The sequence below is a fragment of the Microtus pennsylvanicus genome, chromosome 4 (genome assembly GCF_037038515.1).
Source record: "Microtus pennsylvanicus isolate mMicPen1 chromosome 4, mMicPen1.hap1, whole genome shotgun sequence".
In the NCBI taxonomy this organism is placed as follows: domain Eukaryota; kingdom Metazoa; phylum Chordata; class Mammalia; order Rodentia; family Cricetidae; genus Microtus; species Microtus pennsylvanicus.
The window spans coordinates 140,082,325-140,098,012 of NC_134582.1; the positions used below are offsets into that span (position 1 = coordinate 140,082,325).

The 15,688-nt window shown below is 38.5% G+C and overlaps 1 protein-coding gene across 1 annotated transcript in view; it reads left to right on the top strand.

The window, feature by feature from the left end:
* The window catches only part of LOC142848565 (uncharacterized), a 71,691-nt gene that overhangs the window by 18,221 nt on the left and 37,782 nt on the right, over positions 1-15,688 (top strand). The window contains exons 5-6 of the mRNA XM_075970785.1: positions 4,998-5,135; positions 9,456-9,517. Coding sequence (XP_075826900.1) covers positions 4,998-5,135; positions 9,456-9,517 — 200 coding nt within the window. The remainder of the gene's footprint in view (positions 1-4,997; positions 5,136-9,455; positions 9,518-15,688) is intronic.

Here is a 15,688-nt window from a genome sequence, read left to right on the forward strand (position 1 = left end):
ATTGGCCTGTAATTCTCTTTCCTGGTTGAGTCTTTGTGTGGTTTTGGTATCAGAGTAACTGTAGCTACATAAAAGGAATTTGGTAATGACCCTTCTGTTTCTATATTGTGGAATACATTGAGGAGTATAGGTATTAGGTCTTCTTGGAAGTTCTGGTAGAATTCCGCATTGAAACCATCTGGTCCTGGGCTTTTTTTTGGTAGGGAGGTTTTTGATAACCTCTTCTAATTCTTCGCGACTAACAGGTCTATTTAGATTGTTCACCTGGTCCTGATTTAACTTTGGTAAATGATATTTATCTAAGAAAGTATCCATTTCCTTTACATTTTCCAGCTTTGTGGCATACAGGCTTTTGCAGTAAGATCTAATGACTCTCTGTATTTCCTCTGTGTTTGTGGTTATGTCCCCCTTTTCATTTCTGATCTTATTAATTTGCAAATTTTCTCTCTGTTGTTTGACTAGTTTGGATAGGGGTTTGTGAATCTTGTTGATTTTCTCCAGGAACCAGCTTTTTGATTCATTGATTCTTTGGATTGTTTTCTGTGTTTCTATTTTGTTGATTTCAGCCCTCAGTCTGATTATTTCCAGTCTTCTACTCCTCCTAGGTGAGTCTGCTTCTTTTTTTCTAGAGCTTTCAGGTGGGCTGTTAAGTCTCCAATATGTGCTTTCTCTGTTTTCTTTAAGTGGGCACTTAGTGCTATGAACTTTCCTCTTAGGACTGCCTTCATAGTGTCCCATAAGTTTGAGTATGTTGTTTCTTTATTTTCATTGAATTCCAGGAAGACTTTAATTTCTTTCTTTATTTCTTCCTTAATCCAGGTATGGTTCAGTAGTTGACTGTTCAGTTTCCATGAGTTTGTAGGCTTTCTGGGGGTATCATTGTTGTTGAATTCTAACTTTAATCCATGGTGATCTGATAAGACACAGGTGGTTAGTAATATTTTTTTGTAACTGTGTAAGTTAGCTTTGTTACCGAGTATGTGGTCAATTTTTGAGAAGGTTCCATGAGCTGCAGAGAAGAAGGTATATTCTTTCCTCTTTGGGTGGAATAATCTATAGATGTCTGTTAAGTCCATTTGCTTCATTACCTCCATTAATTCTCTAATTTCTCTGTTAGGTTTCTATCTGATTGACCTGTCCATTGGTGAGAGAGGAGTGTTGGTTGAAGTCTCCTACTATTAGTGTGTGCGGTTTGATGGCTGCCTTGAATTTTAGCAATGTTTCTTTTATGTACGTGGGTGCTTTTATATTAGGGGCATAGATATTCAGGATTGAGACTTCTTCCTGATGAATTGTTCCTGTTAGGAGTATAAAATGTCCCTCTCCATCTCTTCTGATTGATTTAAGTTTGAAGTCAACTTTGTTAGAAATTAGTATGGCCACACCTGCTTGTTTCTTAGGTCCATTTGCTTGATAAGCCTTTTCCCAGCCCTTTACTCTGAGTAGGTGCCTGTCTTTGTGGTTGAGGTGTATTTCTTGTAGACAGCAGAATGTTGGATCCTGTTTTCGTATCAAATCTCTTAGCCTGTGCCTTTTTATAGGTGAGTTGAGCCCATTGACATTAAGTGATATTAAAGACCAGTGGTTGTTAACTCCGGTCACTTTTTTAGTAGTACGGTTTGTGTGTTTCCCTTCTTTGAGTTGTGCTGGTGAAGGGTCTCTAGATGTCTGAGTTATTGTGATCATTGTTGGACTCCTTGGTTAGTGATTTTCCTTCTATTATTTTCTGTAAGTCTGGATTTGTGGCTACGTATTGCTTAAATTTGTTTTTATCCCTGGAAATTTTGTTTTCTCCATTGATAGTGAACGAAAGCTTGGCTGGATATAGTAGTCTGGGCTTGCATCCATGGTCTCTTAGTTTTTGCAGTACATCTATCCAGGTACCTTCTGGCTTTCATGGTTTCCATAGAGAAGTCAGGTGTAAGTCTGATAGGTTTACCTTTATAAGTAACTTGGCTTTTTCCTTTGCGGCTCTTAATATTCTTTCTTTATTCTGTATATTTTGTGTTTTGATTATTATATGGCGAGGGGATGTTTTTTTTGGATCCAGCCTATTTGGTGTTCTGTATGCTTCTTGAACCTTCATAGGTACATCCTTCTTCAGGTTGGGAAAGCTTTCTTCTATAATTTTATTAAGTATATTTTCTGGACCGTTGAGTTGCACTTCTTCTCCTTCTTCTACTCCAATTATTCTTAGGTTTGGTCTTTTTATTGTGTCCCATATTTCCTGAATGTTATGTGATGAGAGTTTGTTGGACTTGCTGTTTTCTTTGATCAGTGCGTTTATTTTCTCTATGTTATCCTCAGAATCTGAGATTCTTTCTTCTATCTCTTGTATTCTGCTGGTTATGCTTGTTTCTGTAGTCTCTATTCATTTACCTAGATTTTCCATGTCCTGCCGGCCCTCTGTTTGTGTTTTCTTCTTTGCCTCCATTTCAGTTTTCAAGTCATGAACTGTTTCCATTATCTGTTTGATTGTTTTTCCTTGGTTTCCTAGGGTAGCATTCACAGATTTACTCAATTCCTCGAACTTTCTGTTATACTTCTCATCCATTTTTATAAGGGCATTTTTTATATGCTGTTTAAGGGTGTCAATCACTTTCATGAAGTTAGTTTTTTCTACTTCTTCTTGATTAAGGTGTTCATGTCCTCCTGTTGTGAGGTCGCTGGCTTCTGGTGGTTTCGTGTTGTTTTTCAGATTGTTGGGTGAATTCTTGCATTGGCATCTCCCCATCTCTTCCTCCCAATACTCTCCTATGAATCTTCTTTTACAGGATCAGGTCTTCTTGCCCACTGATGTACCTTCCCAGTGATGTCACTCCCCAGTGATGTTTCTCCTGGTGTCCAGATCGGATCTCCTTGCTGCTTGGTTAGCTCGCAAACAAAGGGCCCACTCTGCTTGCTGCAGGCAGGCTATGGAGACAAAGGAGCTACCGCCGCCTTCCCCTTTGCCCTCCGCTTCGGGTTCGGTCCCAGCGCCCAAGCAGGCTGAGCAGGGAGGCGCTATGCCGCCAAAGAAGGGAAGGAGGGAGGGAGACAGGGGGTGGGGGGATCTGGATGTAAGCTGGGTGGGATAGGAAGAGAGAGGAGGTATTGGGCAGTATAGCCCCTGTAGGATGACCAGGAAGTGTAGGCGGGCTGTTCCCGGGTGCCGCAGCATTCACTCACCACAATGATGTTTCACTGGGTGTCCAGATCAAAACTTCGTGCTGCTTGGTTAGCTCGCAAACAAAGGGCCCACCCTGCTTGCTGCAGGCAGGCTATGGGGACAAAGGAGCTACCGCGCTCCCCTTTTTTAATATACTTTTTAAAGAAAATTCTGTATTGAGTATAAAATAAAGCATCAGTTACTTTTCATATTGGCACGACATAATGCATGACGGAGGGAAGTTAACGGAGGGATGGTTTATTTTGTCTTATATCCTCAGAATTTATCATCTGTCTTGGCAGGGAAACCATGATATAGTATCTCAATGATGGGGAGAATATGGGAAAATTCCTCCCAAGGATTTCTGTGTACCTAATATCTCCAACAACCCCAAAGTCTCCATTGTTAAGTTAGAATCCCATCCACAATTCAACATACAACTGGATTAACAGCTCTATGAAGGAAATTACAGCCTGTTCCTCATTGCTCACCCTCATGGGTTTATTTTTCCTCCTGAAACCTTGGTATATATCCCCACAATCCTGTAACTCTTGCATTCTTCATGCCAGCAGTACATGGATGAGGTCATCTGCTACTGCCAGACTGGAAGGCAGCGAGCTCCCTTAGATCTTGGCTGGCATCACTTCTCAGTGCTGTGTGGCTAAACCAGGGTAAACACATTCCTAATATATAAAAACTGTAATAATACACTTGAAAAATAGTTGTAGGACCATTCATATGGGGCTAGCTGTGTAGCACATATTTTTTCTTATTCTTCGAGACAGCGTTTCTCTGTGTAACAGCCTGGCTGTCCTGGAACTAGATTTTGCAGACCAGGCTGAGCTCCTCCTGTCTCTGCTTCCTGGGTACTGGGATTAAAGGCATGTGGTGTGGATGGTCCTTCTGTCTATGTGTTGCTTTTATTGGATAATGAATAAAGAACTGCTTTGGGCCAATGGCAGGGCAGAACAGAACTAGGCGGGGAAAGCTAGGCTGAATGATGGGAAGAGGAAGGTGGAATCAGAAAGAAGCCATGGAGCTGACAGAGACAGACATGCTGAAACTTTGCTGGTAGGCCACGTTTACTTGAAATGGGTTAAATTAAGATGAAAGTGTTAACAAATAAGAACTTAGATCTAATGGGCCAAACAGTGTTTTAAATAATATGGTTTCTGTGTGATTATTTTGGGTGGCCAGAAACCAACAGTGGCACCCTTCTCCAACAGGCATGTGCCACTACTGCCTGGCATGTGGTTGCACATACTTTTAATCCTAGCACTCAGGAGATAGATGTGGGTGTATCTCTGAGTTTGAGGTCAGCCTGAACTACATAGCAAAACAAATATTGAGTCACGTCTGAAAAAAAATAGTATTTTTTTTTACCTTAGTTACTATCAGTGGTATTCAGCATCATTAACCTAAAGTGCTACAGCTATCTTTGCCATTATTTTATCAATATCATTTTATATTGTTACTGCTATTATACTAATCACACAAATAATTTTACTTATTTGGCATGAGTATAAATTGTAATATATTACATTAAACCATGGAAGAAAAGGAAAAATCTTATAAATCTTGATATACTTCAGGTAAATTTTCCTTATTACCATAGTTGTCAATCAGAGGATATTAAGGTGGGAATCCTATTAGGTAATAGAATTGTGGGAAAGAAGTCTACCACAGGTTTTGTTTTGAAAATAACTTAAAATGTTGAATAATGGATCTCTCAAAATACTTAGGTCTATTAACAGTTCTACACAGTTGGATGAGCTATTTGGTAAAGTGTACCCAATAACTATTCAAATAATTATATTAAGGTCTATAACTGAAGTTATTTTTATTTTAGAAACTCTCTCATGTATGCTGTAAGATGTGATTCACCGGTTATGGTCAACCTTCTTCTTCAACAAAGTGTTGACATCAATTTTAAAGATTTGTTTGGATGGACTGCTTTACGTTATGCTATTGAAGGTGATCGTGAGGTGTAAGTAATTCTAATTAATATTAATTGTTTCAAATGATTACACCAAGTGATATTTCATTGTTGGTTTAGGTAGTTTTGAAATGGAATGGAGTTAGTCCACCTCATCAGCTAGAAACCAAGAAAAATGATGGATTATTTAGAAGTAGAAATGGTGTGGGAAATTTTAATCCCAAGACAAGTTTCGTTTTTAATAATGGGACTGAATACAGGGCCTGAACCATTGAGTTACATCCTTAACCTCTGTGTTAAACTCTGTCTCAGGAGTTTGAAGATCTTCATACTTAAGGACTCCAGAATGATTGCTTTAGTTTTGAACATAACCCTTGTGCATCAGACGCAGTGTCACATCTTGATTTTTTTAATTGTTTACTTTAGTCTTATAACGTCCATTTTAACAGAAAATCCCTGGAAGCTGCCTTCTACACATTGCTACTTGAAATTTTAGGAAACCAGCTAGTTCTATAAGTACAAGGGCATCAACCCTCTCTCACAAGTCAGAGGAGGAAAGGAAGAAATTCTAGTCATGTCTTTTTTCCCTTGTTGGTTCTGTTTTTACAGTTTTGTTATTCGTGGATCCAAAAGTCCAGTAATGATGAACAGCTATCCCTTGATTGCCCTTATTGATTAAGATCTCTGAGTTTTTGTGGTAATAGTCACATAATCATTAGAACAGTTTCTTCACTTCATGTTCTTTTTAAGTTAGGATGCTGTGATGGTTTGAAAGAAAATGGCTCCCAATGAGTGACACTATTAGGAGGTGTGGCCTTGTTGGAGGAAGTATGTCACTATGGGGGCAGGCTTTTGAGGTCGCTTTTGCTCAAGCTTCCCCCCAATATGACAATCAGTTGACTTCCTGTTGCCTGTAAGATGTAGGCCTCTCAACTACCTCTCCACAACATCTACCTGTGTACTATTATGCTTCCCATCATGATGATAGTAATTGCACCTCTGACATTGTCAATGAGCCACCCCAATTAAATGTTTTCTTTATAAGAGTTGCCATGGTCATGGTGTCTCTTCACAGCAATAGAAACCCTAATTAAGACACTGTTAAAGTAGAGAGCACTTTTGGAATAATATCTGTCTTAGTTAGGGTTACTATTGCTGTGAAGAGACACCATGACCATGGCAACTCTTTTTTTTTTTTTTTGGTTTTTCGAGACAGGGTTTCTCTGTAGCTTTGGTGCCCGTCCCAGAACTAGCTCTTGTAGACCAGGCTAGCCTCGAACTCCCAGAGATCCACCTGTTTCTGCCTCCCAAGTGCTGGGATTAAAGGCGTGTGCCACCACCGCCCAGCTTCCATGGCAACTCTTATAAAGGAAACATTTAATTGTGGTGGTTCATTTACAGTTCAGAGGTTCAGTCCATAACGGCAGGGAGCATGGTAGCATGTAGGTAGAGAAGGTGCTGGAACTGAGAATGCTACATTTTGCAGACAACAGGAAGTTGACTGACACAATGGGTGGTATCCTGAGCATAGGAAACCTCAAAGCCTTCCCCCACAGTGACACATTTCCTCCAACAAGGCCATACCCTCTCCAACAAAGTAACACCTCCTAATAGTGCCACCCCCTATGAGATTACGGGATTATGGGGGCCGATTATATTCAAACTACCACAAACAGCCAGGAGTCTTAGTTTTACCCCCACCCACCAACAGTAAACTGTAGTAATAGGGAGCGGCGGCGGGGCTGCGTCCCCAACACCCCAGCCGCCTGCCCGGCTAGCTTTTGTCCCGAAATAAATACACAGACACTGTATTTTTTTAATCACTGCTTGGCCCTTAGCTCTAGCCCTTACTGGCTAATTCTGATATACTGATCAACCCATCTCTAATAATCTGTGAGCACCGGTCTTACCAGGAAGATTCTAGGTCGGAGCTTCATCGCGTGTGTCTGCCTGGGAGCAGAGCATGGCGTCTCTCTGCAGAGGCGTCTGCTCCTGAGAGCAGAGCTGTCGAGTCTGACCTCACTTCCTCTTCCTCCCAGCATTCTGTTCTGTTTACTCCACCTACCTATGTCCTAACCAATAATATGGGCCAAGGCAGTTCCTTTATTAGCCAATGACCTTCCTCCATCAGTAAACTGATCTTTCCATCTATTCACAACCTTTATCTGCAGTCATCATGTGTGCCTAGAGCTTCATGCTTAGTTACCTAAGAGAATTTTAGCTCTTCTTCCATCAAATATGTGTTGTGACCCCTCCAGAAAATCAGCTAGTGTCCAATAATTTTGCAAGACAAGATTAAAAGTTCTTTTCTTCTTTGACAATGAACAGAAACTACTTTGTAGTCTGAATAGCTCCATTTCCTAGTGGGCCTAACCTATATCACTATTTTCATGGAAACTTGATTGGCCACTTGAATTTTTTTTATATTAATGAAAGTCTTCCAAGGTATGTGAATTTGTTCCTCAATATTTCAATATATTTTCAAATTTTGCCTCACAAATAAGCCACCAAACAGAAGATGACCTGTATTAGCAGACATAAGTCCTATGGTGTCTTCTTAATAGTGCACATGTATAAAATGAGTCCATCTTCCAAACCAGTTAGTGATTGTCGTGACTTGAATAAGAAATATCTGTCTTAGACATTTGGACACTTGGTCCCCAGTTGTTCGTGGAGCCTAAAGTGGTGCAGTCTTGCAGGAGGAAGTATGTCACTGAGGGTGGGTTTTGGGATTAAAACCTTCATGTGATTTCTAATTCACTTCCTCTGTTTCATATTTATATTTGAAGATGTGAACCCTCAGCTTCCTCCTCCTGTCCCCATGCCTGCTACTTGCTTCCCTGTTTCCCTGACACGGTGGATTATTTTTTGGGGGTATATATATTCTTTTATTGAAAATGGATTCTTTTCTTATATAATATATCCTGATTACTGTTTCCCATTCCTCTACTCCTTCCAGTTCCTCCCCACCTTGTCTACCCTCTGAATCCACTCCATTTCTGCCTCTCATTAGAAAAAAACCTGGCTTCTAAGAGACAACAACCAAACATGAAAAAACAAAATTACTATATTTTATATTATAAATTTATATTACAAATTATAAAACAAAATGATCTTATCAAAGTTTGGCACAGCAGTCCAACAGAAGGAAAAGAGTCCTAAGAGCAGGCACAAAAGTCAGAGAACCACTCATTCTCACAGTTAGGAGTCCCATAAAAATACTAAGCAAATAGCTATACTATATGCAAAGGACCTAGTGCAGACCATTGCAGGATCTGTGCTTGCTGCTTCAGTTTCTGTGAGCTCATAAGTACCTTGTTTATTTGATTCAGAGGGCATTATTCTCCTGGTTGTTCTTCATTCCCTCTGCCTCCTACCTACTCTTCGTAGGGTTCCCTAAACTCTGATGGGGAGGGATTTGGACTCAGTCTCTGCATAGTTATAGTTGTGATTCTCTGTATCTGTTCCAAATCATAATGAACTCATTCCTTTGTATCCAGAAGTCAATTAAATAAATAAACTCTTCCTTCTGTCAGTTGCCTCAGTTATAGTATTTTATCACAGCATCAGAAAAATAACTAACACTGTGACAGTCATGAAAACTAGGCATCCTTGTAACAATGGTCTGTGGATTAAGATTGGATTTGGCAAAGCAGAAGTATTTAGGTTTTGTAATTTAATAGTTTTAAAAAATTTGGTATGACTTTTTAGTTCAGTAATAATAAATAATCATTTTACCAATTTAAGAAGATTTTCCATTAATATGAATTTTAGTTTTAAACTCTTCAGTAGCTATTATTCTCTAAATGGCAATCCACACATAAGTGAACAGCTAGTAAACATACTAGCTCTTTATATTTGCTGAAAGCTATGGTATTGGTGCATTAGTTTCTGAGAAGAAAAACATGTAGGTTTCATTTTGATTTTCAAAGTGATTCACTGTTAAGATACAAATTATTCTATTGCTTTTCTGTTTTCCTATTATTATTTTTATATTGTTAAGTCTTCATAGTAACTTGGTGAATTAAGGCAGTAAAGTCCTTATATTTTTTAGAAGTCTATTTTTTATCATAAGAGAAACCCTGTCTAGAAATAGCTGTTAGTTATGAAGTTAGGACTACATTAGAGGTCATGATACTTCCCATTTTGTCAAGATGACATAGTGTATGTGTTAAATTTAATTCATTACCATTTTTTTGTTATTCCTTTACCTAATTAAAAGTTTCATAAAATATATCCAAGTTCACAATTTTGATGACTATACCAAAACACCCTGATAACAATTGCAACACTCTTAATAATTTAATTTGGCATAGTTTTATACCAATATTAAAGTAATGACTGCATGTACCACACTTTTTTGTATGACAGGAGGACAATACTTTTGGAGTATGAGTATAACCTAGTACAAAGCTTAAAAGAGAAAAATTCAGGTAAGACATTTCTTGGTAGTTGTATTCTAGATAAAAATGCCAGACTAAGAAGGTCCTAATTCTAAAAGAAAAGTTTTCAAAACCAACTGTAAATTGCATTTATCTATTTTTCTAGTTTAGAGTGCAGAATTATGAAGAAATTTATTATATGAAATTTTCGATCTGAAACAGTGTTATGAGAAAAATGGATTACTAATTTTGGCACTTAAAATCCTTTAAATGTCTTTGCATATATAAGAAAAAGATTCTCAATTAGTATTTCATACGTCCCAGTAATCATCACATGGTAGCAAACTGGGCATGTTATAAAATGTTTTAATTGTTTATAAGAATATATCACATTACATAGTTGAACATTGTTTACTTAGTTATATGTATCACTAAAAGTGGATAATGTTAAAGCATTTTATTGTTTTTGTTTCCATGATGTTAGTTTAAAAACTTTACTTTCTATATTTTCAAGCTATTTAATCTATGTAGTAATTGGGGCGGCAGGGCTGTGTCCCCAGCACCCCGGCCGACTACATGGCTAGCTTATGCCCAAAATAACAACACACAAATTGTATTCATTTAAACACTGCTTGGCCCATTTCTATCTAGTCTCTTCTAGGATAATTCTGATATCCTGATTAATCCATCTCTAATAATCTGTAAGCACCCGTCTTACCGTGAAGATTCTAGCCTACGTCCATCCTGGGTCGGAGCTTCATCGCGTGTGTCTGCCCGGGAGCGGACAGCATGGTGTCTCTGCTCCAGAGAGCAGAGCTGTCCAGTTGAGCTCACTTCCTCTTCCTCCCAGCATTCTGTTCTCTTTATTCCACCCACCTATGTTCTAAGCTATGAGCCCAAGCAGTTTGTTTATTACTTAACCAATGAAATCAAGAGATTGATATATGACACTCCCACATCAAATCTAGACTATAATACTCATTTACAGTTTCTGTGCTTTAAAATACTTTTTCTAATATTTGTGCATGAATGAAATGTGTTTTTATCAAACATACTCCCATTTCTTCTACTCCAATTCCTCACCCATAACACCCATACTTTTCCCTTCCAGCTTCATGTGCTTCACTTCCCTCTTTCCCTATCTAATGAGTTCATTCCATGCTGCCTGCATATGCATGGATATGGTGCCATCTCTTAGAGATGGGTAGCTTCTCAGGGTCAGCATCCTTGAGGAAAACCAACTCTTCCTCCACAAGAAGCCATAAATGCCAATAACTCCTCAGGTAGGAGTGGGACCTATACAAGATCAAGTCTGTGATTTTTAAATGTCTCCATTTCATGTAACTAACTCTCATTATAATACATAGAAATACTAGGTTGGCCAAATATATATTAGTTTTAAAAAATCATTAACTCTACTAGGAACTATTAGGGATTGAATCTAGAGCCTTATACTAGGTAAGTGCTCTAATCTGGTTTTCAATCCTCTTTATGCTGCAACTCTTTAATTCAGTTCCTTATGTTATGGTGACCTCCAATCATAGAATCGTTTCATTGCTACTTCATAACTATAATTTTGCCACTGTTTTGAATCATAATGTAATTATCAGATAGGCAGGATATCTGATATCCAGCTCCCAAAGAGGTTGTGACCTACAGGTTGAGAACCATTATAACTTGTTACTAAAAGCAATCCCATTAAAATGAGACATGACTGTCCATTATCAAACTAGCAAATGTAATAAAACAAGAAAAAATAAATTAAGGGGATAAAAATAGGAAGAGAGGAAGTTAAATTATTGATCTGTGAAGATGATATAATATTATACATAAGAGATCCACAAAATTCCACCATAAAATTTCTAGAAATGATCAAAAACTTCAATGAAGTGGTAAGATTAAAAAAATCAACTTATAAAAATCAGTAACTTTTGTATATGATAATGACAAACACACTAAGAAAGAGAGCATGGAAATATTCACATTCACAGTAGCCTCAAAAAAGTGTCTAGGAATAAACCTAACCAAGAAAGTGAAAGACCTTTGCAATGAAAACTAAATCTTTGAAGAAAGAGATTGAGTAAGAAACTAAAAAATTGAAAGACACTCTACACTAATGGTTTGATAGAAGTAATCTTGTGAAAATGACTTATATTGATTTCTACATAAAACAATTTACAGATTCAATGCAATCCCAATAAGATTCCTTTCTCATTCCTTATAGAAAAAAAGAAAGATCCTAAAATTCTTGTAGAACCATGGAAGGCTCTAGATAACCAAAGCTATCCTGCTTCAAGATTTTTGTTTGTTTTTCATTTAGGATAATGCTGTGAGTTTAAGTTGAATAGTCACTTATAAGGGAAAACCCACCAGAAGAACAACAGCTAATTGTTCAGTGGAAACTTTAATCACTAGAAGAGTCTTGAAGAATGTTCTTCAAGCTCTAAAAGACCACAGATGCCAACCTAGACTACTGTACCCAGAAAAACTATCTGCCATAGTTAAAAGAGAATGAGAAACTTCCCATAATACAAATAGGCTAAAAGACTTCAAACCCACCAAGTCAACTCTATATAGAATCCTGGAAACAATACTTCAGACAAAGAGAGGAGTACACACAGCCAAAAACATATGGAAATAAAAGCAAGTGAAACCCATGGAGATTAAACAACTCATTACTGAATTTTTTTCAAGGAAGAAATCAAGACAGAAATTTTTAAATGTCTATATTTAAATGAAAATACAATACAACAAAGCCTCTCAGACACACTAAAAGTACCTCTGAAAGGGAAATTTATAGCTGTAGGTAATTTAAAAACCAGAAAGAGTACAACTAAATGACTTAATGATGCGTCTCTATTTGGGAAAACAAGAAGAAACCAAACTCAGACAGAGTAGACTTCAAGAAATAATAAAAATCAGAATAAAAATTAACTAAATACAATAAAGAACCATCCAATCTATGGTGGTTTGAATAAAAATGTCTCCCATAAGCTCAAATGTTTGAATGCTTAGTCATCAGAGTGTGATGCTATTTGAGAAGGATTAGGAGGTGTGGCCTTGTTGGAGTAGGTGTAGCCCTATTGGAGGAAGTGTGTCACTGGTGGTGTGCTTTGAAGTTTCAAAAGCCCAAGCCAGGCCCAGTCTCTCTCATCCTCTGCTGCCAGGGTAATAATCAGAGAATGCTTAGTAACCTCTCAGCTACTACTCCAACACCTGACTGCATGCTGCCATGCTCCCTGCTATGTTGACAATGGACTAAACCTCTGAAACTGTAAGCAAGCCCCAACTAAGTGCTTTATTTTATAACAGTTGCTTTGTCCATGCTTTCTCTTCATAGCAGTAGAAAAGGGACTAAGAAAGAAGTTGCTGCCAGGGTGGTGATAGGTCTGACCATGCTGATTGTTACAGGAATATGAAAGATTTGGGAACTTGGGATTAAAAAAACAGCCAAATGGGACTTACTGGGCCATCTTTGTAGAAGCATAGACAATGGTCCTGAGGGCAATGTGGACTGTGGGGACCCATCAAAAAAAATTCAGAGGGGAAGAATATTAGTAAGTGATGTAGAAACTGTTCTTGTGATATTTTGGTGAATAATATGACGGCTTTCTGACCTTGTTTTGAAGTTTACTAAATTGAATAATTTTGATGAAGGACTTTTTTTGAGGAGATTTCAAGACTAGTATTGACTGTATCGTGGAGTTATTAGTTCTCTCTTCTGTAGATTTATAACGAAAGAAACAAGTTGGAAAAAATAAATACAGATTAAAGGTAAGTTTGTACAGTTTGAGGAGAAAAGGAGCACTCATGGATATAATGGAGCTCAGTCCCATGCTCAAGGAGATAAAAAGTTTAAAGAAAAACCTGATACAATATGGGAAAAAGAAAATAGTGACAAGGGCAAGACCCCACTCAGCTAAGCTCTCAAATTGTGAAAGGAATGAAAGGAAGACTTAAGCAGTGAAGAAAACCACCACCAACAGAAAGCTGATGCAGATGTAATTGATGTAGCAGGCCAGATTGCAGCCCCATCAAACTGCAGAACTTAGCAATGTCATTCAGCCACACAGCTCTGTTTTTAGAGCCAGGATATAAGAAAGGGATTATGGGCTAAATAAAGCCATGGAGGCCAGGTGCATATGTCAAAGATGTCCCTACATGGAATCCCAGAGAGGCCACTGTGTGAAGCTGTGACGCTGAAGCCTGGATTGTGTTGGAGACTCCCAAGATGGAGGAGGTACCAGGTCATGTAATTCCTGCTGAGGAAAGCTGCAGACTGGGTGTGGGTCCAGTCCAAAAGAGACAACTGTGTTGCAGTCAACAAAGCTGAAAGGAGTGGGAGATCCCAAGAGCGGTTTGACATCAAACGTGGAGAAGCAGTATTCAGAGTTTGCCCAGCTGGTTTTTGGTCTTGCTTTGGTCATGTATTTTCTCACCATGCTCCTTTCCTTCTTTTTGGAACATATATTCTGTGCCATTGTTTATTGGAAGTATGTGATCTGTTTTTTGATTTTGATTTTACAGGGGATTACAGTTAAGAGATTGCATGAATTCCAGAGAAACTTTGAACTCTGGACTTTCAAACAGTGTTGCAACTGTGATGGAATATGAGAACTTTTGAAGCTGGACTGAATGCAGTTTTCATTATGATACAATTCTATGGGAGCCAAGGAGTGGACAAAATCTAAAAACTGGTTCTTTGAGAAGATAATTAAGATTGACAGAGCTGTAGCCTAATTAATCAAAAGAAAGAGTTAATAAATTAACAATGAAACATTGCAACAGACACAAAAGAAATTAAAAATATATAAGGGAATCTGTTTACAACATACATCCCATTAAATTGGAGGACCTAAAAGAAATGGATGTTAGCTGGGGTCATCCTTGAAGACCCTAAGCAATAGAGGAAAAGGTGCCTGAACTGGCCTTGCCCTGTAGTTAGACTTTTGATTATCTTAAATATCACCATAGAACCTTCATCCAACAACAGATGGAAATAGAGGCAATGACCCACATCAGAACACTGGACTGAGCTCCCAAGATCCAGTTCAAGAGTGGAAGGAGTGAGAATATGAACAAGCAGGTCAAGACCATGAGGTGTTCACCTACTAAGACAGTTTGCCTGAACTAATGGGCGCTCACCAACTCCAACTAGACTGGAAGTGAATGAGCATGGGATCAAACTAGTCCCTCTGAATGTGGTCAACAGTTGAGGCAGACTGAGGGGCCACTGATACTGGCACTAGGATTTGTCTCTACTGCATGCACTAGCTTTTTGGGAGCCTAATCTCTTTGGATGTATACCTTGCTCAACCTACATGAAGTAGGGAGGGCCTTGGACTTGCCACTGGACAGGGTGTTTTGTCCTCTCTTAGGATTGGAGGGGAGGGGTAGAAGGGTGTGGGGAGGGGAGGGAGTGAGAATTTGGATTGTTTTTTTTTTAAAGTAATAAAATAATAAAAAAGGAAAAGAAATGGATGAATTTCATTAAAGTTAAACCAGGAAGAGACGAACAAACCATATGGTGGCTTGCCTGTGAGTGTCTGCCATACACTCTCACCCATTTGAATACTTGGTCACCAATTTGAGATTTGTTGGAGAAGGTGTGTCCCTGAGAGTGGACTTTGAGAGGTTAGAAGACTGTATCTAGTTTCCTGTTTCCATGCTGCTTCTTCATTCTGATGTTTCAAAATATGAGATCTCAGCATGTGACTCCAGCCTCCGTACATCCCTGTTGTCATACCTCCCTGTCTGGATGGTGATTGTCAACCTCTGGGATCATAAGCCCAAATAAACTCTTCCTTCTATAAGTTTCCTTGGTCATGGTGTTTTATCACAGCAATAGAAAAGCAACTAATACACACCTATAACAAATGAGGATACTAAAGTAGTAATACAATACCTTCCAACTAAAAGAATTGCTGGCCTAGGTGGATTAACAGCAGTATTCATCAGACTTCTGAAAGAATATCATGACCAATACTTCTTAAGTTATTAAAAATTGGTATAGGAGGTCCTTCTGTATTTGTGTTGCTTTTATTGGTTATTAAAGAAACTGCCTTGGCCTAGTTGATAGGGAGGAACTCAGGTAGATGGGGAAGATAGAACAGAATTCTGAGAGGAAAAAGGAGAGACAGGCAGATGCCAGAGGTAGAATCTCTGGCCTGAGACAGACGTAGGTTAGAATCTTGCCGGTAAGCCAAAGTCACATGGTGATAC